The 27,219-nt window shown below is 55.9% G+C and overlaps 1 protein-coding gene across 5 annotated transcripts in view; it reads left to right on the forward strand.

Moving 5' to 3' along the window:
• The first annotated feature begins 1,113 nt into the window (after window positions 1-1,113).
• The window catches only part of ANK1 (ankyrin 1), a 201,285-nt gene continuing 175,179 nt past the window's right edge, over window positions 1,114-27,219 (forward strand). For all 5 annotated transcript variants that reach the window (XM_045535734.1, XM_045535735.1, XM_045535736.1 and 2 more), the window contains exon 1: window positions 1,114-1,385. In XM_045535734.1, coding sequence (XP_045391690.1) covers window positions 1,260-1,385 — 126 coding nt within the window. In that variant the 5' untranslated portion in view covers window positions 1,114-1,259. The remainder of the gene's footprint in view (window positions 1,386-27,219) is intronic.

The raw sequence follows: 27,219 nt of genomic DNA on the forward strand, positions 1-27,219 counted from the left end.
ATGTGGCTACTTGCAAATTTAAGTTCCATATGGGATTGGCAATTGTGGCTCACACTGTGTCCAGAGCGAGGACAGGAGACAGTCCAGCACCAGCCCTGAGAAATGACAATCTCCAAAGCCAGGTCTCAGCCATCGTCCAGGGCAGAGCGCGGTACTGGGATTGGGACACGGACGTGGGGTGGCAGGTGGGGTCCCAGGAAGGTAAAGTGTGGAGGCTGTGGGGTCCTAAAGGCGGGATTCAGACACCCCACGTTTGCACAGCGTCGGGCCGGCCCCCAGAGTGTCCCTGCCCCCAGAGTGTCCCCACGGTGCCGCAGCTGCTCCTTTCTCCTCTCCAGTCTGCTGGGGGTTAGGTGCCCGCATCAAGCGCTGGGTGCGGAGAAGGCAGGCGGCAGACTAGCCCCTCGCAGCTCTCCCCGGAGTCCGAGACCACCCTCTCGACTCCCCCGCAGCCGGGGCGGGTGTGACGGGCGGCCCCAAGCCGAGGGGCGGCTGCTCTGCCCCGGCTCTCCCGCCGGTCACGTGGCGGGTGGCGGCGCGCCAGGCCCCTCCCGCGTGCCCCGCAGCCTGCCCGCACCGCCGGCAGGAGGCTCCGAGTGCGGCGAGGGCGGGGTGCGAGCGGCGCGGGGGTAGGGGGGCGGTCCCTGGTGCGGAGACCGAGTCCCATCCCGTCGGAGGGGACCAAAAGGAAATTTCTACATGTAACGGGCAAATACGCGGATGGAGAGGCCCACACGCTCGGAAGGGGCAGTCTGGCTCCCGCGAGCGCCGGGGGAGCCCGGGACCGCGCCCGGCCCGCACGGCCACCCGGGGGCGCCCCAGCCCGCCCGCCCGCGGGGCCGCCGCAGCCTCCCCTCGGCCCGGGCGCGGCCATGCGGGCCGCGCTGGGTCCCCCGCGCGCGGGCGGCCCGCTTTGTCCCGGTCCCGCCGCTGCCCCGCGCCCGCCCGCGCCAGCTGCGGAGCCCGCCCCGCGCCCGCCGCGCGCTGCAGTGCGAGCCGCCCCGCCCCCGCGCCGCCGCAGCGGGGGGAGGGGCGGGGGCGGGGCCGAGCCGGGCCGTCCGGCGCCGGGGAGCGAGCTCGGGCGCTCGGCAGGTGCCACCGGGGCCGCGGGCGGCCGCCGTCCCCCCGACCCGCGGCAGCCCGACCCGCGGGAAGTCGGCCCCCGCGGCACGGAGACCCCTTTTCCGCCTTCTCGGAGGGCGTCGCCGCCGGGGTCGCCGGGGCGAGGGTCCGGGAAGGGCGCCGCGCCGTGACCCGCCATGGCTCAGGCGGCCAAGCAGCTGAAGAAGATCAAAGACATCGAGGCGCAGGCCCTCCAGGAGCAGAAGGAGAAGGAGGAGTCCAACAGGAAGCGCAGGAACCGCTCCCGTGACCGCAAGAAGAAGGTACGAGGGGGCGGTGGCGGCAGCGGCGACAGCGGCGGCTGGAAGTGGCCGCCGGGGAAGGGGCGACAGGGGCCGGCGGTGCGGGCCGGGGTCGCGGCCGCCGCGGGGGCCGGCGCGGAGGAGCACGCGGCGGGTGGAAGGGCGAGCGGGCGCCGCGAGGCCGAGGGCGCGCAGAAGCCGCCGCGGACGCCTCTCAGCACCGAGGACAGACGCCGGCCGCGCGGCCGCCGGGACCAACTTTGCGGCTGCGGCGCGCGCTCCGAGCCCGGCTTTCCGGGAGGGCTGGTCCGCGTCCACGCGGCCCGCGCCTCCCCAGTGACCGCTCTCCGGCGCGGGAGCACCTTTTCCGGGGCGCCGAAGCAAGGGGCTCCCTCCCTTCCCGGACCCTCCGCGAGCCGGAAAGCGCCTTTCCGGACCGGGTCTGGCGGCGGAAAGGACGGCGCTCCCCGCCCCCACCCGGCGCCGGGCAGCGTCGGCGCGGGGTCCCTCCGGACGGGCCGCCGCGCGCGAGGGGCGCCCTGCGGGGCTGGCGCGGTGCTGCGCGCCGGCCCGGCGCGGCCCGAGGGCGGCTCTGCGGGCGGGCGCCAGTAGGTGGCTTTCCGTGAGGGGCGTGAGACCCCCAGGAAGGCGACGGTCGCTGTTTTCAGCCCTTCCTCTGTGGTCTGGGGCCTTCTGACCCTGACCGGAGCGCCTCTGCGGGCACTTTCGGCTGGACTCGCCGTCCCGGTGGAAGCGCCTTGGCCGCGAGGGCAGGCCGTCGGCGGGGAGGCGGGCGCGGCGCGACTCCGGACGCGGATGGCGCCCAGGTCCGGCTCCGCGCCGCCCGCCGTAGCCCGGGAGCGGCGTGGGCCCCGGGTGCAGGGCAGGGGCGCTGGCCTCGGTGGGAAGGAAACATTTTTCCCGAAGTTGTCTCGTTCCGAGAAGGAACTCTGGAGCCCGCAGCGGGCGGCGGAGTTGGGAACTGGCCGGCTGTGGGTCTCGCCTCCCCGGGCGGTCCGCGGGGCCCACGGGCAGCCGCGTCGCCGAGCGGGGACCCGGGCCGAGACGCCTCAGCTTTCCACAGGAGTAGCCGCTCTGGCGCCTCCGTGCCCTTCGGAAGGCAGCGGCCCCTCCTGCCTTGAGCAGTTGCCACCTTGTGTGTAAAGAGTAGTTTCTCAAAGGCATCCCCTTCAGCAGGACGGGAAAGGGGCCTCCCCAAGCCCAGGGGCCATCAGAGTGTGGGCTGGTGCCGCTGGAGAATCCCGCCGGGACCTGCCGGGTCTGAAATACCAGAGCCCGTCTCGGAGTCGGGCGGGCACGTCCGCTCGAACGCGGTGCTCACCCACTTGCTTGGCGTGAAGGTAAACCGCTTCTCAGGAAGGCGTGCTCTGGGTTGCCATCCCTGCCTCTTGCTTTTGGAGCCAAGACAGCCCTCTCCAAAACGGCTCATTCAGTGTTTTTATCCCACTTCTTGCTCTCGAGCTTCCTCCTTGATGCTCTTGATACCATAAATAATTTTTTTCAGCAATAGTCAAAGCAAAATTCTCTCTTCTCTTCTTTTTTTGATTTTTTTCCATTCTGCAAGACTCCCTATAATTCTGACTGTATATGAGACACACTATAAAAGTGGCAATTTCAATATTGTTTTTACTTTGGCCTCATTCTTTGCATTCTTGGTGAACTTTATTTCTATTTTTTAGCGCTAGATGATAATATATTCTTCTCCCCACAAACGGTTTATCTTGTTTTACTAGCTGGTCGCAGCTTGCTGCGTCAGTAAGTGCCCAGAACCTTCCATACAGATTTTCATTATTTTCTGCAGTACTCTGGGTGCTATGATTGCTGCAACAATGAGGAAATCTTAATTTGAAGTGATAGCACTGACGTAAACTGTTTTGGGGGGTGGGGGGTGTGGTATGGGGTGGGCTGTAGGGGTGCTGTTTGTGTTTCGTAAGTATTGTGAGCTCTCCAAGCCTTTAGGATGGCCTTGAGAGCCATCTCAGAGAACAGAGTTGCAATTTATAGCAAAATCTAAAATCACAAGAAGGCAAGAAGGTGGAAGGCCCTAGAGGGAAGGGTGAGGGGCAGTGCTGTGCAGCGAGCAGCATTCGGAGAAAGCTCTCACTCCCGGTGAGGGCGCCGAGGGCCAGGGGGCCAATTTGAAGGTTCATATCAGGTGAAATCCAACTGAGAGCCATTTTCCACAAATGAAGTAATTTTTCAAGGCAAAGCACTTTAAAATCAAGCAGCTGAGGACTTTACATTCTGTCTCACAGACTACAGGGAGGCTGTGAACCAGCCTGCTTTTCTCATACCAACGTGAGGACAGAACTTGGTACGTGCAAATGAGCATCTCCTGCCAGGCACTGGCTGTGCATGGAAATGCTTAGCTGAGCCAAGGGCATGCTGAATTTACTCCAAGGAAAGGTGTCTGTTCCGTGGGTAACCTGCCTAGTGGGGACTGGCAGTGTGGAGCCACATCCTCTCATGTGTGGAAATAATCGGGTTGTGACTTCGACGATGGTTACAGTTTTACAGGGGATGATCTTGTGTGTGAAGGCACCTGCTGAGGGTGCTGAGTGTGGCGGGTGCAGGAGGCTGGCGTTGTGGCGCAGTGACTGACACAGATAGAAATCACCTCGACACGAGGAATCGAGCTAAACTCTGGAGTGCTGGAAACGCCTGCACCCTCGTGGGGCTCCGTTCAGCCTGCACCGTCTTCCTTAGGTGCTTGTTACTGTGACTGCAGCTCTTTAAAAAAATAAAATCCAGCATTTATGACATTTACCGATAAGTCTCCCCTGCTACTGAAGGTTGGGATGGAAATAAATAAATGGCAGAGCTGGTGTGTAAAGCCGACATTTGCATTAAGAATGACAGCTTTCAGGGAGCCTTAGGCATAAGCGTGTGTGTGTTTTATGTTTACCCAGAGGCTGAGGTGAGGGGAGGAGAGGAGGACAGGGAGGCGGAGGGAGAGGGAGGGTAGAGGGTGGATGAGGGCAGAGTTCAAGGAAGGAAGAAGAGATGAAGGGTCGGGAGACAGATAGGGAGAGGAGAGGCTGACTTCTCAGCTTTGCTTTATGGGGTGGCACCATGCCTGCCACCCTCATGCCTGTGGGACCCCTCGGTGGTGTCTCCTGAGCTCTCCTTGTCCCGTCTGTCCTCCTGCTTCATCCTCTGACAGTGAAGGGAAAGATCGTGTCCTCGTCACAGCTGTGTACCCAGCACCTAGCCCAGAACCTGCCATGCAAGGAGCATGCAGTAGGTGTTCATGGAGTGAATGGTTGAATGAGCGAGTTCATATGATGTTTGTCTCTGCCTGCCATGGTGTGTCTTGGGCGCTGGCATGTGTTCCTGTGAATAATCCACAGGATTGTTTGACTGACTGTATTTTGGGGGTACCTGAAGAAAGCCTGATATTTCTTTTCTAGTCATTTACAAAGCCTTGGGGATTTGTAGGCAGACGGTGGGACCATCTATCTTTTGGTGCAGTGAATCCCACCAGTGAGCATGTGGTTAGTTCCTCGCAGGGTGTCTGCTGCACTAAATGTCAGGTGGTTTAAGCCATTTGGAACAGCAGTGTTTGCACAGGGCCCCAAAGAGCCAAGCACTTACAAAGAGGGATGGAGGACGACCGCAGGAAGAGAGAGAAGGGAAGCCCAGGAGTGGAGAATGGCCTCCACCTCTCTGCTGCCAAGACAGCTCTGCCGGCCTCCCTCTCCGCTGCAGGAGCCCTGCCTGGACTGCAGAGGGGTCCGTAGTTGATCCAGTGGTTAGAATCACAGGGGAGATTTTAGGGGGACTTGCATGAGACTGGAGTAGTTGTGACAAGGAAGGTTTAAGGGAGGTGGGGAAGTGGGAGGGAGGAAGCAGGGAAGTTAAGCAGGAGAATCATGTTGGCCCACGACTCCCAGTTGCAAAGGCCTCAAATATAAACTTCTGCTGTTATCTCCAATTGTGTTTATGAATTAATCCAAGAGACAGCTGACAGGATTGAGGGAGAACAGTGTTCATCACACAACTGTAAACCTGGGTCCTGTGGCTAAACCATTTCACTAATGGATGTTGCAGCATGCATTAATATTTGTACATAAAGTCTCTATTTTGCTTTTGAGTAAGCATAATCATGGTGCATTGCATGTGAATTACTAAAAGTGTTAATTTATTAGTTGTAAGCCTTTAAAGCCACAACTTTGGTGCTGCTTTGACATTTCTTCTTATTTTAGTACATTTGGGAGTTTCAAAAAGTGGAAGTGGCAATGACTCCGGGAGGTGCTGTGATGGGGACACGAGCCAGCCTGCAGGGTCTGTTTCTCATGCTCACTCCAGCAGAGGCTGCCTGCTGGCCAGTTCTGGTTCTCTCCTCTCAATGTGGCAATGCTTTTTAAACCCCAGTTGAGGCTTCTTCCCCATTCTAATAAAAATGAGCTGGCACTAGTGAGTGTGCACCATGTGACTCTCATCTGTGTAGCAGGTCCTCAGCATGCCTCTGGGACACCCCTGTATAGGCCAACACGCGCCGTCACCAACTTCTTCCTCCCTCGGTGTCAAAGCCCCTCGCTCTCTCCCATGAGAAAACTTCCTTGGCTGCCCTTCTTCTTGCCCACTTCTCTCTTTGCACTTTGAGTACTTTGGCCTTTGTCCCGGTGTGTGTGCCCGCACACACGCACATGCGCACATGCACACGCTCCTGCACACATGGACCAGCAGAAGTTCTTGTTTTATTCCTTCTGCCAAACTGTAAGCTCCTTGAAGCCAGCGCTTGAGTCTTTGTGCATAACCACTTCATAAATATTTATGGCTTGAATTGATTGAGAAGCTATATTTAACTAGTTTAGATTTTTTTCTTAGTCTTTCTATTCAGTTTTGAAAGAGTTGGCCCTAAAGAATTGGTACCAAGTAAATCTATTTTTTCCCCCTTGAATTATTCTGACTGAAGTAAAATATCTTGTCACTGATGCTTGTTTTTTTGAGAAAGGCAATAAACTTTGCTCAGCTCCGTGTCTCCATTTCTGGCTCTCGGAAAGATCAAAACTCTCCCACTCGCAGAGCACTGGGCTAGGAGTCAGGGGCCAGTGTCAGCTAAATGCACGTGAATTACAAATAAACCTCTGAAGTTCTCTGAGGCTCCGTTTGCTCATCTGTAAAATAGGGATGAGAAGCAAAAGAGATAATAAATGAGAGTGTGCTCTGTAAGTTTTAAAACTCTCATATATTTACAGGGTTATAGTTAGTAACATAATGATTGTTAAATTATTCTTTCTAATAAATCCTATGCCAAAGTTCATGCCTGGTCTTCCAGTGGTGGCGTGAAATCTCAGTGTTTGCCTGGGAAGGCGGCACGCTATTGTTTCAGGGCTGGTAAATGAGAAAAGGATGTTGCAGATCATATCCTCCTTTTATTTTCAGGGGAAAAATGAATATTCTATTTTGACAAGACTTACTATCACAGACCTGCTCTGTAATCTACACGGGTCCAGTCTATAACTTCAAGACAGGCCTTGGATGTTTTCAGGCTTTGTTAACGTCCTGCATGGCATGTGTGGCTGTATATCAAAAGGGGAACACAAAAGTGGTTCCTAGTGTTTCTGAGACTACAATCACTGTTAGAGCCATGGACAGTAAATCAGGGTGTGACATCACAGATAATGGAGCGTGTGGTAGTCTGGGGTGACCAGACTCCTCCAAGGTCCTCCGTGGACCTAGGAGTGCAAAGTACAGCACATTCTCCAAGGAGGGAAAACCTGCCTTATAGACACTCAAAGACAAAGCAAAGATTTAATGGCCAGCCAATTTTTTTTTAAACCAAACTTTTTTTTCCTTCTCATTTGCTTCCAGTATGCTTGGACGCTTCTCAAAGAAGATCTGTCTGGGTTTTTGCTAAGGTGATAATACATATTCAGTTGCCTTTTCATGGATTTGAGAGCATCATTGACGATGACAGGTGCCAACAGAAGTGCCTGCATTTACGGGGTGTCTGCAGTGTTCCACGTGTGCTGTGTGCGTTATGTTACTGTGTCCTCCGATGGTTTGGTGACTCCAGAGCCGGGGCTGCCACCCAGACTGGCCTGACTGTGCGGCTTCGTCACAGCCACGGGACAAGGCTGCCTCCCAGGTACTGGCTGCACCCTGGGGATGTTCAGAGCTGTGCTAACACTGACAGGAGAGTCGAGGCTGAAGGCTTTTGTCCTCCCTGAAGCGCAAGACTTACAGGTTGGTGGGAGAGCTGCCGGAAGCAGCAGTGACCCAAGGCAGAGGATGCAGGGCTCGGGCAGAGGGTGTCCAGAGGCCCCTCGGAATGCCCCAGGGGCGGCCTGGCTGAAGGCCGAGGGCTCTGGGCGGCGAGGACAGCACCGGGTCCAGGGGGAGGAGCACATGACAACCTGGCATCACCTCGTCGTCTCTGGCTGCCCTGTCTCACCACAGGTTTGTGTCCCCTTTGACTCTCTGGTTTGGAGATTTCACTGTCTCCACACAGTCGATGTCTGCTCCACGTAATCGCTTAGTGTTGATCACACACATACAGGGAGACAGCGTTTCTGCCACTATCACCTATTTCCCTCTTGTCTGGACTGTTGCTTTTTGTGTGGGGCGTGTAGAAGAACCGCGGAGCCCTGTGGCCCTGGGCCTGTGCCGAAGCTCCGCGGGGAGCAGTGCCTGGAGTCCGAGTGTCGGGTCGGGACGGGTGGGAATCGATGAGCAAGGCTGGCTCTCCTCCGGGAAGTTCACGCCTTCTCTGGAATCCCGCGGTTTCGTTGCCTGCCCCAAAGAAGCCGAGCGGTCTGAGGAGTTCCCGAGTGCCTGTGGAGAGGAGCGCAGTCGGGGGCAGACGCAGACTGTCGCGGGGTGGGCCGGGGCAGGAGGCATCGTGGGGAAGGGAGAGTGGACTCCTCACTGCTGTGGCACTTAAAACTAATTCTGAGAGTGAAGGGACAGCCCGAACCCCAAGGTAAGACCCACTGGGAAAGAGGGAAGCGAGAAACAGGCCCAGTGACCTCTCAACTTTGTTAGCATCAGAACCACTTTGGGGGGAGGGGCGCGCCACCTGGAGAGCTGCCCCCTCATACCTGCAGGTCTGACTCGGGGTAGGTGGGGGCCCACCCGTGTCTAGCATGCTTCCCTCGGGTGACGCCAGTGTGGAGCAGGCTGGGTGTCCGTAGCCTCTGCCGTAGGAGACAGGCTGGGAGAAGGTGCTGGGCGTGGCAAGGCTAAGGGAAACTGAAGCCAGGCGGTGCAGGAAAGAGGCTTGTGCAGAGGGGATTTGTATTTACTTGTTACTTATTCTGTACCCAATTCCCCAAAAGCAGTGGCAAGTCGAGAGTGGACTTCAACACCGTGGCCAGTCTCTGGGAGAATAAGCAGCACGGGCTTGGCTGCACCAGACCGGGCCCGGGCAGCAGAGGGGAGCGGTGGAGGTGGAGGATGGAGGAGATGGCAGCTGGGCTGTGTCTTTGTGGACGGTCAGGGGCCAGTGAACGAGGACCGGGTGTTCAGCTGAGGGAGAAGCGCTGCGTGTGGAGGGGAGAAGCGGGGTCTGGAGGATGGGGTAATCGCCGGCCTCATAGCACAGGCTGGGGGAGGGTAGGACGAGCTGGGGAGGGAGCCCAGGGCCTGGCGGGGCAGGGGAGCCCCTGAGGGCACCAGCAGAAGCCTGGTGGGTCACTGTGCCTTTTGTGCAGCAAGGGGGTGTGGCGGGCAGCTCTGTGGCAAGCAGGGCACCCAGAAAGCCGAGGCTAATCCCACTGAAGTCTAGGCTGGATGCAGATGGAGAACAGGTGACAAATGGAGGAACACTGAGTGGTGGAGGAAGTTGGCCTTTGTGGGTGCATGTGGGCAGAAGGGATGATGCTGAAAATTTCGTGTTGACATACATTACCATATTTGCACACATATGTATATATGTAAGTGTGTGTGTGTCATAGGATCAGATGTCAACAAAAACTCCTTCCTGGCTTCGTGTTTGGGCAGATAGTTGGTGGTGCCTTTCGTCGAGCTAGGAGAGAGGCGAGGGACGAGTTAGGAAGGTGTGACGAGGTGTTTTGGGCATAGTCATCAGGTAGTTGGCACAGGGAGAAGACAAATATCAGGGCCTGTTGGGCTGTGGGGGGACGGGGCCGGCTGTCAGTTCAGGTCTGTGCACATGCAGGCCACCAAGCCAACAGGGTGTCAGCACTAAGGAGCCTGACTGGTGGGTGAGTGCTGTACTGCAGGGAGAGACACCCCCATCTTGGGGCTGGAGGAGACTGGAGGGGGAGGTCCAGCTGGCCCTTGAGGAAGGGACTGCAGAGCCATCCTCCCGTATGGTGACATGTTACGTGTTCATTAAACACGATGCCTAAAAGAATGTGTTTTTGAGAATATGCTTTTAATAAAAAAAAATGGGAATATGCTTTAGTTGCAGTGTTGACTTTCAGTGGGCACAATATAAGCTTGTATATGTAATACAAGCTGCACAGACCAGGAAAACGGAGGGTGGGTGTGGCCAAGTAACATGCTATTAAATTGGGAAACACAAGCTGTTAGCAGTGGTCATCTCTGATGTGTATGTTTCTGGGTGAATAAGTTTTCTTTTTAATTCCTTTCCATGTTTTTAATAATTGTGAAAAATAAACACTGTATGTTATTGAGACACAGAAAAGGAAAAGAAAAGACAGAGGTGCCCTTCCTGTCGAAGAGGGCAGCCAGGCCCTCTATGCCTGTGTGTCTTCTGAAGATGAAGACTAGAATTTATAGATGACATCACACCCCCAGTGAGGAATCCCGAGGTGATGTGGAGCAGAGCCAAGGAGGTAACGGGATGTACTGGCTCACAGTGGAGCTGGAGCGTGGCCCCCGAGAGCCCGGGCAAGCTGGGTCTTGGCATGTGAGGCCATCCATTGTAAACTAGCGCGAGAGAGTGTGTGTGCTGGGTCTAATGCTCCATTCAGCAGCCAGGGTGATCTTCCAGAAATGCAAATCAGATCTCGACACTCCCCCTGCAAGTCCTTCAGTGGCTCCGTAATTGCCCTTAGAATGAAGCCCAGGCTTGTCACCCTGGCTTCCTGCCCTGCCCTCCCCCAGCTGCTTCTCCCATCTCATGGCTTCCTCCCTGCATGCTGGGCTAGGTAGGCTGTGCTCTGAACTTCCCCCGATACTTTGGGGGTGTGTGTTTCGCTTGCCTTTGCGTCTTCCCACGTGCTGCACCTTTGGCCTCCAGCACAAATGCCAACTCCTGCATCAGAACTCAACTTGGACGTCACCTCGCGAGTCCTTGAGGGGTTGGGCTGCCCTGCTGCATCTTGTTCCGGGACGCTCATGGGCAAGGTAACCAGAGAATCAAAAGGGCTTCAGCGTGTGTCAGAAGATCATCTGTGACTGTGAAGGCAAAGCAGCGATGGAGAGGTGTGGCCTTTGGGGTGTGATGGAGGCAGGTGTTTACTAGCTGAGTGACTCTGGGCACGCTGCTTTGTGAGTCCTCTGGAGACTCAACTTTGCCACCTGTAAGGTGGAGAGGATAGTATCTACCCGACAGCCATGCAGGGTTCATCGGGAGGATTGAATGACTTAATACATGGAGAGCACCTGGAATATAGTAGGCACTCAAATAAACTGAGGGCCAGTGCCTCAGTTCCTGCCAGTAAAGCCCCAGACGTGAGTGTTAGTAGGCTGTGGACCTGGGGGCGGGTGGCAGAGAGAAACACATCTGCACCAGAGCTCTGGATGGATAAATAAACAAAGACCTTAAAAATGTCACCACTGGAAATTTCGTCTTTAACCCTAAATGGGATTTAAAAGGTGGAAGTCTAGTCCCACTTGGCTAAATTCTCACCTTGTATGTCATTTATGTATGGTGAGGTCCTTTTCAGAAATGGCCATCCGGTTAGAGCCCAAGGCTGGCAGTACCCATCTGGTATTGCCCCAGTTTCCTACTAAATGAGGAAGGACTGCGGAAATGCAAACCCAATCGAAAACTGCAGTGACTGAAGAATCGGAAACAGCCCAAGTGAGAAAAGCTTTGGAGTCTGACCTGTCTGAAGGGTCGCCTTGGATTGGCAGAGAAATATAGTCCCCTATGGCCGGGATTTGGTGAATGCATTTAATGCCACTTGGAAGAGGTGCTTTGGTTCTACCATTGATAATGCTCTGGGAATGGGCTGTTGCCCTGCCCGTCTTGGGCTACGTGGTGCCAGCGGGTGTGCAGCCCGTGAGGCTGTGGGCAGGGACCTGCATGTGACAAGCCCAGCCAGCGGGTCGTCTTCATTTGGGAGAGCTGCAGCACACACAGGGGGGACCCACGGCCTGCCCGCTACGCTGAGCAAGGGCTGGGAACCGCGTTATTAACCACTGACTTCTTGAGCCAGTGCACTTCTACGGTGTCCACTTCCCGGAGAGCAAACCATAGTCAAATGGTGCGTCTTTTTGAGAAAGTACTGTCTTCTTGCTGGCCACCTGTGTCGCACCTTCTGACTCTGCTCTTGAACAGATCTGCGTTTGAAGGACATCCGGGCTGTCACCAGTGTGTAAACCCAGGTGGCTGTGCCACCCCACAGGACTGCCAAGAGACAGGCGGAAAAAACTGCCTTTGTGGCTCTGCACCAAGGTCAAAGCTGCACCATCGTTAGATTCTCCAGGAGGAGCTTTTAAGGATATCCGCGACGAGTTCGCTGTCCTCGCCCCTGCGTGTCCTCCCGGCTCTGCCTGCATCGTCGCTACCTCTGGCCCTTCCAATCCCCTCTGTATCTGGCAGCCAGAATCACTTTTTTTCAAACATAAATTGGATAGTTGTCACTTCCCTTCCTAAAACCCTTCAGCTGCTTCCCACTGCCTTGAGGACAAAGTCCAAACTCTCCCATAGCTCCGAGGCACGCACGGTCGGCCTGCACCTGAGCCCCTAACTCTCATCACCCTTCCCCCTGCTCCTGGTTTGCTGGGCCCCCTTGGCCTGTGCCCCCGCAAACTGGTCCCCAGGCCCGCAGCCTGTTCCCGCTCCCCCGTTACGCGTCACCTCCTCTGGGCTCCGAGTCTGGGCCCGAGGTGCTGAGGGAGCAGGGCCTGCCCTGAAGGAGCGTGGACGGGGGTGGACGGACCCCTTCACGCTCTGCCACTGTGTGCCGGCGGAGGGATTTCCCAGGCTGTGTAACGTGTGGCGCCTGTAACCAAGTCCCAGAGCACACCTGCCACTGGCAGGAAACCGCCAGCCCCAGCCAGTGTGGCTGGCACTCTCTCCACGAAAGGAGATGGGGAAGGGCTGGGGGCATCTGACAGCAGCACTGCCCACTCCAGCTCCCTCGGCCCTCCCTCCTGGGCAGGTGTGTGGGAACCCCATTTTACAGGTGATGACTTTAGGGGGCTCCGGAAGGTTAAGGAACCCACCCAAGGCCATACATCTCATCAGAGCCAGAGCTGGGGCTCATCCCAGCTGCCTGATTTTAAAATCTTGCCTGAGTGCTTCTAGGGCTATCGTGAGGATTAAACAAAATGTAATCAAGTGCCTAAGACAGGGAGGAAGGGGCAGAAGGCTAAACACAAAGGACATTTTATTTTTTATTTTTTTTGAGACAAAAGAGTCTCACTCTGTCCCCCTGGGCTAGAGTGCCGTGGCGTCAGCCTATCTCACAGCAACCTCAAACTCCTGGGCTTAAGCGATCCTCCTGCCTCAGCCTCCCGAGTACCTGGGACTACAGGCATGCGCCACCATGCCTGGCTAATTTTTTCTGTATATATTTTTAGTTGGCCAGATAATTTCTTTCTATTTTTAGTAGAGACAGGGTCTCACTCTTGCTCAGACTGGTCTCGAACTCCTGACCTCGAGCGATCGTCTCGCCTCAGCCTCCCAGAGTGCTAGGATTACAGGCGTGAGCCACCACGCCCGGCCACAAAGGACATTTTAAAAGCACCTAACACAGAGCCTAGAGTTTGGGAACTAGAACTGTATGTATCGGGGAAATGCCATCCCTGAGCTGTGTTAGTCTTCAAGCTTCTTGGGAAAGAAGGCTCATATCCCCCAAAAAAGAACCAGTTCCATAGATGTAGACATGGGTTTGACAGACACACACACTAGGCACAGGTGTAGACACAGGCACAGACACACCCAGAGACAGACACAGATGTAGGCATAGTCGTGGACAGAGACAAGACATGACATACCACGAGGCAGTGGCTGGGCAGTGTCTTAGAATAGGGACATTGGGAGCTAAAGGTGCTGGTCCTGACTCTGCCTCTCAGGAAGTGGCTGGGTGACCCTGGGGAACTCACTTCACCTCTCTGGGCCTCAGTTTTCTCCCCTGTAGAAGGAAGAGCCTGGACTAGACTAGATGATATAGTATTTTCGAAAGGACCTTGGGGATTTCCCACCCTGTCACCTTCGTGGGGACACTGCCATGTGGAGAGAGGAAATAGCTTGTCCAGACCACACAGAGCACTAGAGCCAGGTCTCCAGGCCCACGAGAAATCCCCACTCTTACAAGCAATGATTCTTTGAGTATAATATGGTGGAAGAAGCTCTAAGAAGGTGAGAGAGAATTTTTCTTTTGTTCCATGTGGAAATGGCCCTACCAAGTTGAGACAGCGGATCGCAGAGGCTGCAGAATGGGATGTGCCCGTCTGCACTGCCGGTGCAGGGTGCTAAATTATTCAGGACCCGCCTGATGCCTCTGCCTGGGAGTCGTGTTTGGGTGCAGAAGGCTGAGCCCTCTCTGGGGCCTGGTGGAAGGAAAGAGCCCTGGATAGATTGTCCCAAACTGCTCCTCGTCCCAGTGCCCTAATTAGCGCTCTGTGGGTGCCACGTGCAGCAGGGGGCCTGTGCGCTGGCAGCCAGGGCCTCACGTGGGTGCACGGTTGGTTCTCCCACGTCTGGCCTCAGGGGCCGTGTGCAGTGTTGCAGGACGTCAGTGGAAGGGACCCCAGTTCAAGTACAACCTGCTTATGTTGTAGGCGGCAAACTGAGGCCTGGGACCGGGCAGCAACTTTCCCAAGGCTCACAGCTGAGCATCAAAGTCCAGGAAAAAAGATCACTTCTGCTGGGGTGCCTTCCCTGGCTTCGTTAAGCAGAAAAAATTGCTTCCTCTTCTGTGTTCCATTAGCACTGATAGTGTCACCGTTACAGCACTCATGGTTTTGTTTGTCTAAATCGAGGGTCGGCAAACTTTTACCGTGAACAACCGGGCAGTAAATATTTCAGTCTCTGCTGCAAGTATTTGACTCTGCCATCGTAGCACGAAAGCAGCCACAGACAATACACAAACAAATGAGCATGGCTGTGCTCCAATAAAACTTTATTTATAGACACTAAAATTTGAATTTCATTTAATTTTCATGCATTACAAAATGTTATTCTTTTGTTTTCCCCAACGACTTAAAAATGTAAAAATCATTCTTAGCGTGTGGGCTGTATGAAAACTGGCAGCAGGCTAGGTCTGGCCCTTGGGTACGGTTTGCCAGCCTCTGGGCTAAATGCCTGTTTTTCTTGCTGGACTTCACGCAAAGACAGTGCCTTGGTCACCTTCGCATCCCAGAGCCTGCTGGTTGAATGAATGAATTTGGTAATTTGCGTTAAACACAGACACATGGGACAATAATTATTAACTCCTTTGATCCTTAATCCTTTGAGGAAGGGATGCAGAAGAGGCATTATAGCTCCTGTTTTACAGATGGGTAAACTGAGGCCACAGGACTGGTCCATTGAAAGAGCCTCAGGGCTTCTGATTCCCCCTCCAGCAAGGGTGTTGCTGGGTCCTCCCCCGGCCCTGGGCCAGTGGGTGCCACGCAGGAGCACGCCTTTCCAGTTGTGAGGACAGAGACAGTCTGGCGCCTGCCTGGGTGAAGGCCTGTGTCACAGTGGTTTGGTTTCCTTCCTCCATCTCTCTGGCACTGCATCTTCGAGTGAGAGGCAGCAGTGTCTGTTCTGTTGAGGGGGAATCATTACACACAGCTAAAATTAGATGTTTTGTTTGAATTATGTTAATTTGACTTAATTGCTGGGGAATGTCAGTGTTCTTCAGAAATCCCAGCTCTTCCGGGTCCTGTGGGCAACAGTGATCCCTTGTATTGGTGCAGCGCCACCCACTCCCTGCACCCGGCCTGCGTTGTCTCATTTGCTCTCACAGCAAACTCAGAGGGCAGCGACCCAGAGGAAATGATCCCTGATTTCCTGGGCCGAAAAGCTGGGGTCAAGGTGATGAGCTACATTCCCCAGGCCATGGCTCTTGGGGGGCGGAGCATGGGGCAGGAACACACGTTGGGTCTCTCTGCAGGGCCATTCTACTGGTGCTGTATTTGAAACACGTTGTCCCTCTTTTGCGCGGTGGGCGAGGGCGAGGCTGGCTTCACGGGTGGGCACCCTGCACAGTTGCACAGGGTCCTGCCCTTGGAAAGATCTCCCTGAAATCATTCATCATTTTTAACAAGGGGCCCCACATTTTCATTTTGTCCTGGACCACACAAGTTACGTAGCCAGTCCTGGCCAAAAGGTTGTCTTCATGGGCTAGCACTTGTATTAATATTTCTTCTAATTAACCTTGAATGTGGTTTGACCTTGGCCACGGCAGCTGGGATGTCCAGAGAAGCTTCTTTTCAAAAACAGCTCCCCACACCTGTCTGGAGGTAAGATTCTGGTGTGCCTTCCCGCGAGAAGGGCAGGAGGGTGGCCCTCAACCCCTCTTCCTTCCAGCTTCGCCACAGGACTGGGTCCCGGCACAGGCAGGTACCGTTCTCACGTCGGAGGTGAGGCTGAAGATGCAAAGACGGGTCCTGCCTGTGGCTGTGGCACCGGGCTGGACGCAGAATAAATCTTTGGGTGCTGTCTCCCCAGTGGGGGTAAGCAGTAAGCACCCCAATACTCCAGGCCTGGTGCAGACTCAATTCTCACTTGTCATTACTGCCAACTCCGTTTGGGATTATTTGATAAGTCTCATCATGAATTTGAGGCGAGTGGGTGTCTGGTACTGCTATTGGACTCTGCCATCTTCTAGAATGTTTTTTTTTAAGACAGGGTCTTGCTATGTTGCCCAGGCTGGCCTCAAATCCTGGCCTGAAGTGATCCTCCTGCCTTGGCCTCCTAAAGTGCTGGGATTGCAAGCATGAGCCACCGAGCCTGGCCCCAGAATGTTAATGTATGTGCATTCAGGTGACTCTTTTACCAGGAATAACAGTAGCCACAGGTCACGGGCCATTGGCTGGGTGCCAGGCTGTGTGTGGAGTGTTCTTGCCAAGCTCCCAGCCTTCTGTCCCTGTCCTCTCCTTCACGTAGCTACAGCCCTGCTGCCTTTGTTCTCCTCAAACGTCCCTAACTGGCTGCCCTCTTGGGGCAGCTAGAAGTCATGTCTGTCTGCTGCCTCTGCCGCCTGGCTAGCTCACCCACTTTTGTCCGTGTCAGCTCAGATGTCACCACCCCGTAGAAGACCTCTCGGACCACCTGCTCTTGAGCCGTCTGCTTCACCACCACCCACCCCACCACCCGCTCTGGACATTATTTTGTTTAATTTTCTTCACTATCTGGAATTATCCTATTTCTTTCTGTTTTATTGTCTGTCTCCCCCTTCCGGCATTAGAAGATAAATCTGTGAGAGCGGGGGCTTTGTCTGTCTCATTCACTCTATGTCCAGCGTCTCCAAGAGTGGCACACAGTCAGTGCTCAGTAAGTGTGTACTGAGCAAAATGATGAGTGTGCACCATGAGCCTCATTTTCTAGATGGGAGATTGAGGCAGAGCGCATGGATGACCTGCCCGAGGTCTCGCACCGGGCAGGAGGGGTGCATCTGACTCCCCACCGCAGACCTGCCCTGGCTTGGCCTGGAGCCGGAGGGGTGGTCAGGAGCTTGCTGGCCAGGACCGGGTTTGTGCCTTTCCCAGCTGGTTTCACCTTTCTTACCTGCCCTGTGGGATGGTAATGTTTTTCCTGGGGCCCCTCTATGACAGCGTGGAAGTTCCATGAAATATCTTTGTTCTTTAAAAAAGTTGGACACAAATTAGTTTGGTTTACAAATTTTAAAATGTGAGTCTTTCACAAGGTGCGGTGGCTGCAGGAGGCCGAAGCAGGAGGACCACTCGGGCCCAGGAGCCGGAGGCTGCAGTGAGCTGTGATGACGACTCTGCGCTCCAGCTTGGGTGACAGAGCGAGACCGTCTCTAAAGTAATAATAATAAATGAGTCTTTCTGTGAAATCCAATTCAGTTTTATGTTGATCAAATGGCCTTTACTGAAAAGAACAGATACCACGGAACCGTCTGGAAAAGCGCCCTGCGGTGCAGAGGTGTGAGGGGCCACCGCCACCCAGCACCTCTGCCGTCTTGGTTTCTTGATAAGGTCGATACATCCGACGGGGGTTGGGTGAGAATTTTAGAGGTTTCCGTGTGTATTCGTCAGCGTTCGGGCCGGAAGGCAGAGCGCCCCAGTGGCATGCGGGGAGGGCGCGGGTGCTAGAGGTGGGCAGGCCCGGCTGGGTCTGAGCTCCACACCACGCACTGCTGGGCCGGCCCTGGACTGCTCAGGTAGCTCGGCCGAGCCTGCTGGCTTACCCGTAGGGTCACCTGTCCCTCCTTGGCCTCTTGTGTGCCTGTGAGATTTCAGGGTTACATTCATTGCCCCCTGTGCCCCCCAGTGCACCATCCGTGTCAAGCCCTGTCTCGGTGGGCCCTGGCCTGGGGAGCCTGTGCAGGGGGCATGGGGAATGGGCACGAGGATGGGTACAGCCCACAGGTGGGCATGTCCCAGGATGCCACATGCAGGCACCGGGGTGCATGGTGAGGCCAGACCCTTGCCCTCGGAAACTGCTTGCAGCATTGGGGACAGGCAGGAGGTTTCTGTCTTTGGGCAGCAGGCAAGAGTCAAGGGCTGCAGGCCCCGAACCTGAGAGGCCACCGGGCGATCCCGCCAGGAAGCCTCGAATGCCACCGGGGAATGAAGGCAAAGGAGGGGTGCTCGGGTCTCCCCTCTCGTGCCCCTGGGCCTTGCAACACTAGATCACCTGGAAGACACAGCCGAGAAGACAAACGGTGTGGCTCCCCCCGAGGAAGCAGTGCCGTGGCGGTGTTGGTTTGTGGGAGTCGGCCGCCTCCGGGAAAGCCGCTCTCCTTGGAGCACACGGACGCTCTCTGCTGCCTGCGGTGGCTGAGCTGCCCACCTGCCTAGGAGGAGGGGCCGGTAGCTTCATTCACTCAGTCAGCAGTCACAGAACACCCGGCACAGTAGGCAGAGCCAGCCGGCCTTGGAAGCGGCCACCTCGCGTGTGCCACATGCGTCTGTCTGCTGAGCCTTGGCACTGGAGCTTGGTGGCCCATTGGGCAGGGCCAGGGGCTTGGAGTTGGATGGATCTAGGGCCAAGTCACTCCACCTTTCTCTTCTCACCTTGTTTTGGCCGCTAAGTCAGCAGAGGCCTGAGGTGACTCTCGCAAGGGCCTCTGGAGGCTCAGCATCGCGGACACCTGTCTTCGTCCATTCTGGCCCATTCTGTGCACCAGCCCTTGCCCCTCCCTGCCCCGTGTTCTTTAGTCACCACCTGCTGTCAGCCTCTAACTGGGACCTGGCACAGCTGACACCCTGTGCCCAGGGGCTGCAGAGTCCGTAAGGGTCTCCTGTGAGGGAGGAAAACACCAGAGCCACCTGGGCGAGCGGGGCTGGGAGGGGCAGGCCAGGAGGGCGTGGGGGTCAGAGGAGCGGAGAGAAGGGGCAAGAAGAGGGGCCCGGTCATCCCACATTCCTCCTGGCCCTGCTCCGTAAATGTCCTGCAGGGTCGTCCCTCTGGGCCACGACCGCCTCCCCGAGGGCCCTCGTTTGACTTGCAGGTGCCTGGAGGAACAGCCCAATGGAGGGTCTGTCGGAGGGAGATGACAGCAGTATTTTTCCAGCTTGGAGATGGGAGATCAAAGCAGGAAGCCGCTGGGGGAGGCGGAGGGTGACTGTGGAGAGGAAGCAGAGGGAGGCACAGAGGCCGGAACCCAGAAAGCAAAGTTCTCAGCTGTAAAGTTTTTCTCTGCCGGTGCTGAGGCGTTGGACAGCTCTGAAGGAGGCAGCCCAGGGCTGCCTCAGTGACAGATCAGTCAGGGCACCGTGGGGGCTCCCATCACCTCCTTGTCAGCACGCCTCACCTGGAGATGAGGAGCGAGCAGCTCACCGCCCCACGCTCTCCGCCGTGCTCTGCCAGGAGCTGTGTCACCCGCCGCCCAGCTGTGCAGCCACGGTGAGCCGCTGAGCTCTGCGAAACGATGATTTTGTGAAACCGTTCTCACCCCAACTCATTGTCCTTTTCTTGGGCCCAGAGCAACCTTTCAAAATTAAATTTAATGTGGTAGAAGCACATTATGATGGATAGGAGACAATATAAGATCTGAAATGGAGGCATTTCCAGGTTTCTGCTGGTCCTTGGTAAGAGGCTGTGGGCCTTGCCTTGAAGGCAGCTGCAGTCCAACGAGGGTGTCCCGCGGGCAGTGCGGGGTGCAGTCCCTGTGCCTGGCACACCGCTGGGGGCAGCCGCCCCGCTCCCTGCCTGCAGGGTGTCCAAACGTGTGTGCCATTGCCTTTCGAAGCCCCACCCTCCCTATGACGTGCCCAGTGTCTCTTGGTACTTACGAGCCTGTGCCTGTGCGTTGTGTGTATGTGTGTGCATGTTGTGTGTATGTGTATGTATGTGTGCACTGTGTATGTGTGTGTGCATTGCATGTATGTGTGCGCAGTGTGTATGTGTGTGCGTGTGCATTTGTGTGTGCACATTGTGCATGTGTGTGTGTGCATGTTGTGTGTATGTGTATGTATGTGTGCATGTGTGTGTGCGTGCATTGTGTGTATGTGTGTGTGTGCATGTGCATTTGTGTGTGCACATTGTGCATGTGTGTGTGTGTGCGTGTGCACTCATGCACAGGGAGGGTGTTGGTGTTGCGCTTGGCTGGATCTGTTCAGCTTCTGGGAAACACTTCCTGCCAAGGCCCCTGGCCCAAGCTTCTCCAGCCTCCCGCTGGGCCAGCATGCGAAGCGGACGTGCTGGTGGCAGCTTCCCCAGCAAAGACAGGAGGGGCCCGAGGCAGGGCTGGCTGCAGTGTGCAGGGCCTCAGCGGTCCTCCGCGGCCCAGCTCTGAAGCCGGCAAGGCCCAGGCTTCTCCCCAGAGCTGCCCACTCTGCTGGGGGCCCCCCCAAGCCGTAGAAATACCTGACATTCGCCAGTTTGCAAAGGGCTCTGGCCTGTGCTGGCTTCTTTATTATACACGTGAGGACATGAGGCCTGGTCAGAGGAGGCGTTCCGAGGAGAGAGCGGCACATCAGGGTGTGGAGCATCAAATGTAACTGAAACCCATTTCTGTGAGGAGGTGCTCAGAACACATTTGCAGATGATGGTGTTAACACGAAACGCCGGAGCAGTGGGAAAGAAAATTCAGTCACTTGTTTCTTTACAGATTAAATCCGCCAAATCTTTTAAATAGAGTAGTGATTTTTTTCCCCAGGAAAATGAACCGTAATGGAGAGAAAGTTCAGGTGGAGGGAACGGGGGAAGAAGCAAAGCTCTTTTCACAGGGACGGCGTCTCCTGCCCCTCTGCAGAGCGCCTGCCGGTGAGAATCCTTTGCAGTTGGAAAGGATTGAGAATTTAATACTGTGTTTTCATAAACCATGTTACCTGTTGTTCTGCCTCAAAATCTCTGTGTTTGTCACCAGAGACTTGGGCCCTACAGCGTCCCCAGCTGGGAGCCAGTTGGGGCTGGCTCATGGGGGCAGACGTGCTTTGAGACTTCGGGGGCAGTGGGAAGTGGCCCCCCACAGATCTCTTGGAGGTCCCTCCAGGGAAAGACCCAGGCAGGCCCCTCATCTTCCAGAGGATCCACTGGGTCTTTCTGAAGGCCCCATCTTTGCTTTCTTAAACCTAAACGTCCCTTTAGAGCATTATGAGCCAAGTACACCCAGGTGTACTGGCCACGCATCTGCGGCTGGCCGTGCCCCCCACGGCTCTGAGGCCCCTGACGCAGGCCTTCACCCTCACTGCCACCTTCACCTGGGATGACCTTCTAGAAGTATGGCTTATTCAGCAAGAGAAGCTGGGGTTTGGGATTAGAGCTAGATTAGAATCCTGGCTTCCCGCAGTGCAACCTGAGTGGTTTCTGGCACCCTTTGGACCTGGGTCTTTTTTTCTCTGAAATGGGGAAAAGAGCAACATTGGAGGATCCTGTAGAATAACGTGCTGGGGGTCTTGGCTCAGGGCCTGGCACAAAGTGGCAAATGAAAACAGAGCCGATGGCGGGTGGGTGGCCACACCGAGGGGCGCTGGGGGGCCCACCGCGACTCAGGCCTCCCAGCCGTGGGGACGCGCGTCCACGGTTGTGTTCACGCTCTGTCTGGGGGGCTGCAGCCTCCGGGTGGCTGCTTTCCCCTGCGTACCCCGCGAGAGGTTTCACTTGGAGTCATCTTGCGGCATCATTTGGAGGAAGTGCCTTGTGTGACTAAGACTACAAGTCAGCTTTGGCGGTGCTGGGCTCGTCTGTTTCTGACATATTAAAAACTCTGTGAAGTGGGTTCGGCCGAGCAAAGTGAGAACAGCAGCTCCTACGCAGTGAGCCCATCCACAGCTGCCACGGCCCTGTCGTCGCTGTGTGGCTGCCTGGCCCGGACCCTCGGGAGGGCTTCTGGCCCGGCCGGTGCTGGGCTGGCCACGACCCACGGACCCGCGGCAGGCGCAGCCCCACCCTCCGTGCTGCCGTCGCTCTGGGGGACGTCACGTCTTCCACACACGTTTTCTACCAGGGCTTGAGACACAGTGTCCCCGCTTGCAAGGTGTGTCGTAACAAAGAACCACAAACTGGGAGGCTCAGCCAGCACACGTTTATTGTCTCACGCTGCGGGGGCCGGGGGTCCGAGCTCAGGTGTTGTTAGGGTGGTTCCTTTGGAAGCTGTGAGAGAGCACCTGTTCCAGGCCCCTTTCCAGGCTCCGTGGCTTTGCTGGCGACCTTTTGCACCCCTGGACTCCCCGGGAGCCTGCCTCTGTGGCCGTTTCCCCTTTGTGTGTAGACACCAGCCACACTGGGTCAGGGCTCACCCTGAGGACCTTATTTTTGCTTGGTCACCGATCTGAACACCCTATTTCCAAATAAGGTCACATTTCAAGGTGCTGGACTTAAGACTTCAATGCATCATTTTGGGGGGACACAGTTCAACCTGTAAGACATGGGTAGGCATGTGCCAAACTCGTGTGCCTTGGAGGTCCCCAGCCATGGATGGTGTCACCCAGAAACACTTGACTGTCCTTGGAGAGGGGCTTTGGGCTCCAGAATCGGAGACTCTGTGGGCTCCCAGAGCTGGTGGGGCCTTCTCTCCTTCGCTGCTGAGGAAGCAGAAGCTCTGTTGCCCGTGGGCGGGGCCAGCAGACCCCCCAGCCTCCTGCCCCCGCACCTGAGCTGTCAGGTGTGTGTACATTTCTAAGATTGTAGGAAGGGAACATGTGCCAGGTACGTTCACATCTCATTTAATCCTTATGGACATGTCTACGTGGGATATTGTCATCCTACTTTAAAGATGAGCAGGGCCGGGCGCGGTGGCTCACGCTTGTAATCCTAGCACTCTGGGAGGCCGAGGCGGATGGATCACTCGAGGTCACCAGTTCGAGACCAGCCTGAGCAAGAGTGAGACCCTGTATCTACTTAAAAATAGAAAGAAATTATATGGCCAACTAAAAATCTATATAGAAAAAATTAGCCGGGCATAGTGGCGCATGCCTGTAGTCCCAGCTACTTGGGAAGCTGAGGCAGTAGGATCGCTTACGCCGAGGAGTCTGAGGTTGCTGTGAGCTAGGCTGATGCCATGGCACTCACTCTAGCCTGGGCAACAAAGCGAGACTGTCTCAAAAAAAAAAAAAAAAAAAAAAGATGAGCAGGTCAGCCGGGCGCGGTGGCTCACGCCTGTAATCCTAGCACTCTGGGAGGCCGAGGCAGATGGATCGCTCGAGGTCAGGAGTTCGAGACCACCCTGAGCAAGAGTGAGACCCCGTCTCTACTAAAAAATAGAAGGAAATGACCTGGACAGCTAAAAATATACAGAAAAAATTAGCCGGGCATGGTGGCGCTTGCCTGTAGTCCCAGCTACTCAGGAGGCTGAGGCAGGAGGATCGCTTGAGCCCAGGAGTTTGAGGTTGCTGTGAGCTAGGCTGATGCCATGGCACTCACTCTAGCCCAGGCAACAGAGCGAGACTCTGTCTCAAAAAAAAAAAAAAAAAATTAAAGATGAGCAGGTTAAGGCCCAGAGAGTCAGGGAACTGGTCGCAGATGGTGGCAGAACTGGAATTAGGACCCCAGCTGCCCACACCAAGGCCCCCTCTTTCCACCTGCTGAGTGCGGCCGTAGGAGTGGCTGCTTGTGTCTAATGCTGGTTGGAAAGTGGGACAGGGAACAAGTCACATCAATAAGGATTTATTGATATGAATTAAAGCACTGACCACAGCTCCAGCCCTGCCTGGATTCTGTGGGGACATGGGGAGGGCAGACCAGTAGCTTTGTCCTCCAGTGGCTTCTAGTCCAGTTGTAGAGCGATTCAGACTCGTTGGCGGGTCCAAGAACTATGCAAGAGCCATGTGAAGGCCACAGTAGTGGCCCTGCCTGCCTGCCGGGCTGGGGACGGTGGCTGGACTTACATTGGATGTGGAGGCTGCAGAGAGGACCAGCTGCAGACGGCGACCAGCCAGCACGTGAGCCCGGTGGATGCTGAGAGGGTTGGGCAGGTATGGTCGAGTGCTCATACGAGAGCCAGGGGATGGGGGGCAGCTCGCCCTTGACTTTGGAAGGGGTTTTTGCTAAGCCGAGCACCGACCTGCGTCCCCTCGCGGCGCTGCCTGGCCAGGGGCCTCACTGGGGTGCACAACCTGAGTGCCCTGGTCAGAGCGTCACCAACAGGAACAAGAGCTCTGGCTGCTAATGACAGAGCCCCAGGGATCCCTGTGCCACTGCCGCTTTGGGTGGGCCCAGGATTTATCTCACTGACGTCTTCCCGTCGCCCCAACACGTGGGCCTCCCAGCTGTGCTCTGGCATCCTCAGGCCGGGGGCAGCCTTGCCCAGTGGGTCAGCGAGAGGCCCCTTGATACTGTGGGGTCAAGAATGCCTGAGTGACAGGGGCGCGGGCATAGGCCTGGTTAGCACGGAGTGACGCTGTGTCCTGGAACCGAGCACAGGGTGTGAGTCAGGGTTGGAGCTCAGCACCTGTGGTTTGAATGAATAAACGTGAGTGGGTGACGGGGAGGGTGACTCTGCCTTGTTTTTAGAAGGGACCGAGGGTGGACTTACATAAAGAGTGTGCCCATTGAAATCTCTGTTGTTTTCTTTTTAACGGAAGCATTAGCCGGGTCATTCTCCCCTGCCCTGCTCACACCATGCTCACACCATGCTCACACGCTTCCGGTCAGGGCCACTCGGTAAAGACGGGTGCGCTTGGGCGGCACCTCGCAGCCTCCTGGTCTCGTGCGAGGCGCTAGAGAGGACCTCGGCTCTGGGGGCTGTGCCGTGGGTCTCTGTTCCTTGCAGAGTGGGCTCCGCACCAGCTAGGCCAGGCCTCTGCAGCGCCTGTCTTGGGATCGCAGCGTCTGTCCTCCACCGACCGAGCTGGGTCCCCAGGGGCAGAGCTCAAGCAGCCTCGGCTTTGATCCTTTCTTCAGGGTCTTCTCAGTGAGTCTCGTGCACACTGAAGTTTGAGAACTGCTGCACTCAGAGGCTAGCTTTATTGCTAAATCATCGAACTTTTGGGCTTGTGGCAATATTGAGAATACAAGCAACTCCCGGTTACCATTTTGAGAGAACATCAGGTTTCACCATATCCCCCATCACCGAACTGAAATCTGGTGTCAGCTGCCGGCAGCCTACGGCGCATCCCAGTGTCCAGAAGCATCGCAGGCCTCAGTGGGCGGTGGGCGCCGGGCCCCGGGTTCTCAGCCATTTTTCTTTCCCGAAGGGTGGCGTTCTCAGCAGGCCCGGGTCTTCCCCGGGTCCGTGTGCAGGGCCCGTCTCTAGAATGCAGCATCCAGTCCTGCCCCAGGCGCTACAGTGAGACCCCTGAGGACAGGGTCCCCACAGCTGTGTTGTCAGCAAGACCCCTGTGATTCTTCCTCTCAGTGACATTCCAGAAGGACAGAGAGCCAGGCGTGGCAGCTCATGCCTGTGATCCCAGCACTTCCAGAGGCCAAGGCAGGAGGATTGCTTGAGGACAGGAGTTCAAGACCAGCTTGGGCAACACAGTGAGACCCTGTCTCTACAAAAAATAGGGAAAAACATTGCCTGGGCATGGTGGCACATACTTGTCGTCCCAGCTATTTGGGAGGCTGAGGAGGGGGGATCACTTGAGCCCAGGAGCTGGAGGCTGCAGTGAGCTGTGATGGGGCCACTGCACTCCAGCCTGGGTGACAGAGTGAGACCCTGTCTCTAAATTAATACGCAGTAAATAAATAAATAAATATCAAAAAAGAAGCACAGCCCCCCCACCTGAGACCTTACAGATGGTGTGGGGAGGGGCTCCTGTGAGTCTAGCATCAGAACGCCACAGAGAGAAGGGACGAGGGGACAATCTGATCTCACCACAGTTTTGGAGATTAGGAACAGCTCATTTTCTGATACTTCCACTCTGGGTTTCTGATTTGCTCCCTGCTTTCTCAGCAGAGAGATTCGCACAGGGAAGGAGACCTGTGCTGGGCACGTCACTCATCTCACTTCGTCTCTCCAAAGAACAGGAGGTGTTTTGGGGCGGAACCACCCTGCGCCTCTGACGAGGATGCTGTGCCGGGTGCCAGGGTCCCAGGCACTCCGCTCCTTGCTCCCCGCCAAGCCTCACCTTTCTCGTTCTTCTCGCCTCGGGGGAAACTTCTTCCGTCTGGAAGTTTGAATGTCTCTTATAGAGTTTTGCTTCACGGACTTTGTGCCCACCCAGACCTCCACCCCCACCCCCAAATTTCTAAGCTCTTTAAAAAAGATTTTGGAAGGAACAGTTTTAATGTAGACTTTCCTCATCCCAGGCTTTAGTGAGCTTTGTAAATAATACATCAGATTAGGGTCGATAGCTTATGGCAAACGATTTAAGATTCCTACCAGAAGATTTGTTGAAAGAGGTTCCCAGACACATTTCTTAATTATTCACAAGATATATAAAGTTATAAATCATTCACAAAATTACAACAAATGTCAGGAATATTTCTGATGAGACTTCGCACATTGTCTTGACTCTGCATTCAGGCCTTGCCCTGTCAGAAGGTCCTGAGAGGGTAAACCCTGCCTGAATAATCACACACCATCTTGGTGCAGTGGCTCTGAGCTGGGGTGACTTTGCCCTCTCCCCCCGCCCAGGGGACATTTGGCAAAGTCTGGAAACATTTAGGTTATCCCAGCTGGGAGGACAGGCGCTCCTGACGCCTAGTAGATGGAGCCCAGAGGTAGCGAACACCCAACTGCACAGGACAGCCCCGCAGCAAGGAATCATCCGGCCCAAACAGTGCTGAGGCTGAGAAACCCTGTCTTTCCAACGCCGCCAGTGCTGCTGTCATCAAAACCTGCTTTAGAGATGTTATTTACCCATCCAAAAATATTTGCAGAGCTTCAGCTGTATGCCAGTCCTGCGCCAGGCTTCCGGGATGTGGAGGTGAGAAACATGTCACTTTGGTGGGGGACGCCGCTCAGGGAGTGGTGGGAAGGGAACCCAAGCAGTGTCAGGGTGGGGATGTGCGGAGTGCGGGGGCAGGCGGGGGCAGCCTCGCCTGGGGGCCAGGGGCTCCCCTGAGAAGGCCCTGCTTGAATGGAACCCTCGGGCACGAATCAGAGGTCCGCGGGGGCCTGCGGGTGGAGGGGTGCTCAGGCAGGGGGAGCAGCGCATGCAGGGGCCTGGAGGGCGGGGTCACTTCGGGCTGCGAGCCATCGCTGTGGCGGCAGCAGGTCCA

This window comes from Lemur catta, chromosome 22 (genome assembly GCF_020740605.2).
Source record: "Lemur catta isolate mLemCat1 chromosome 22, mLemCat1.pri, whole genome shotgun sequence".
Taxonomy (NCBI): Eukaryota; Metazoa; Chordata; class Mammalia; order Primates; family Lemuridae; genus Lemur; species Lemur catta.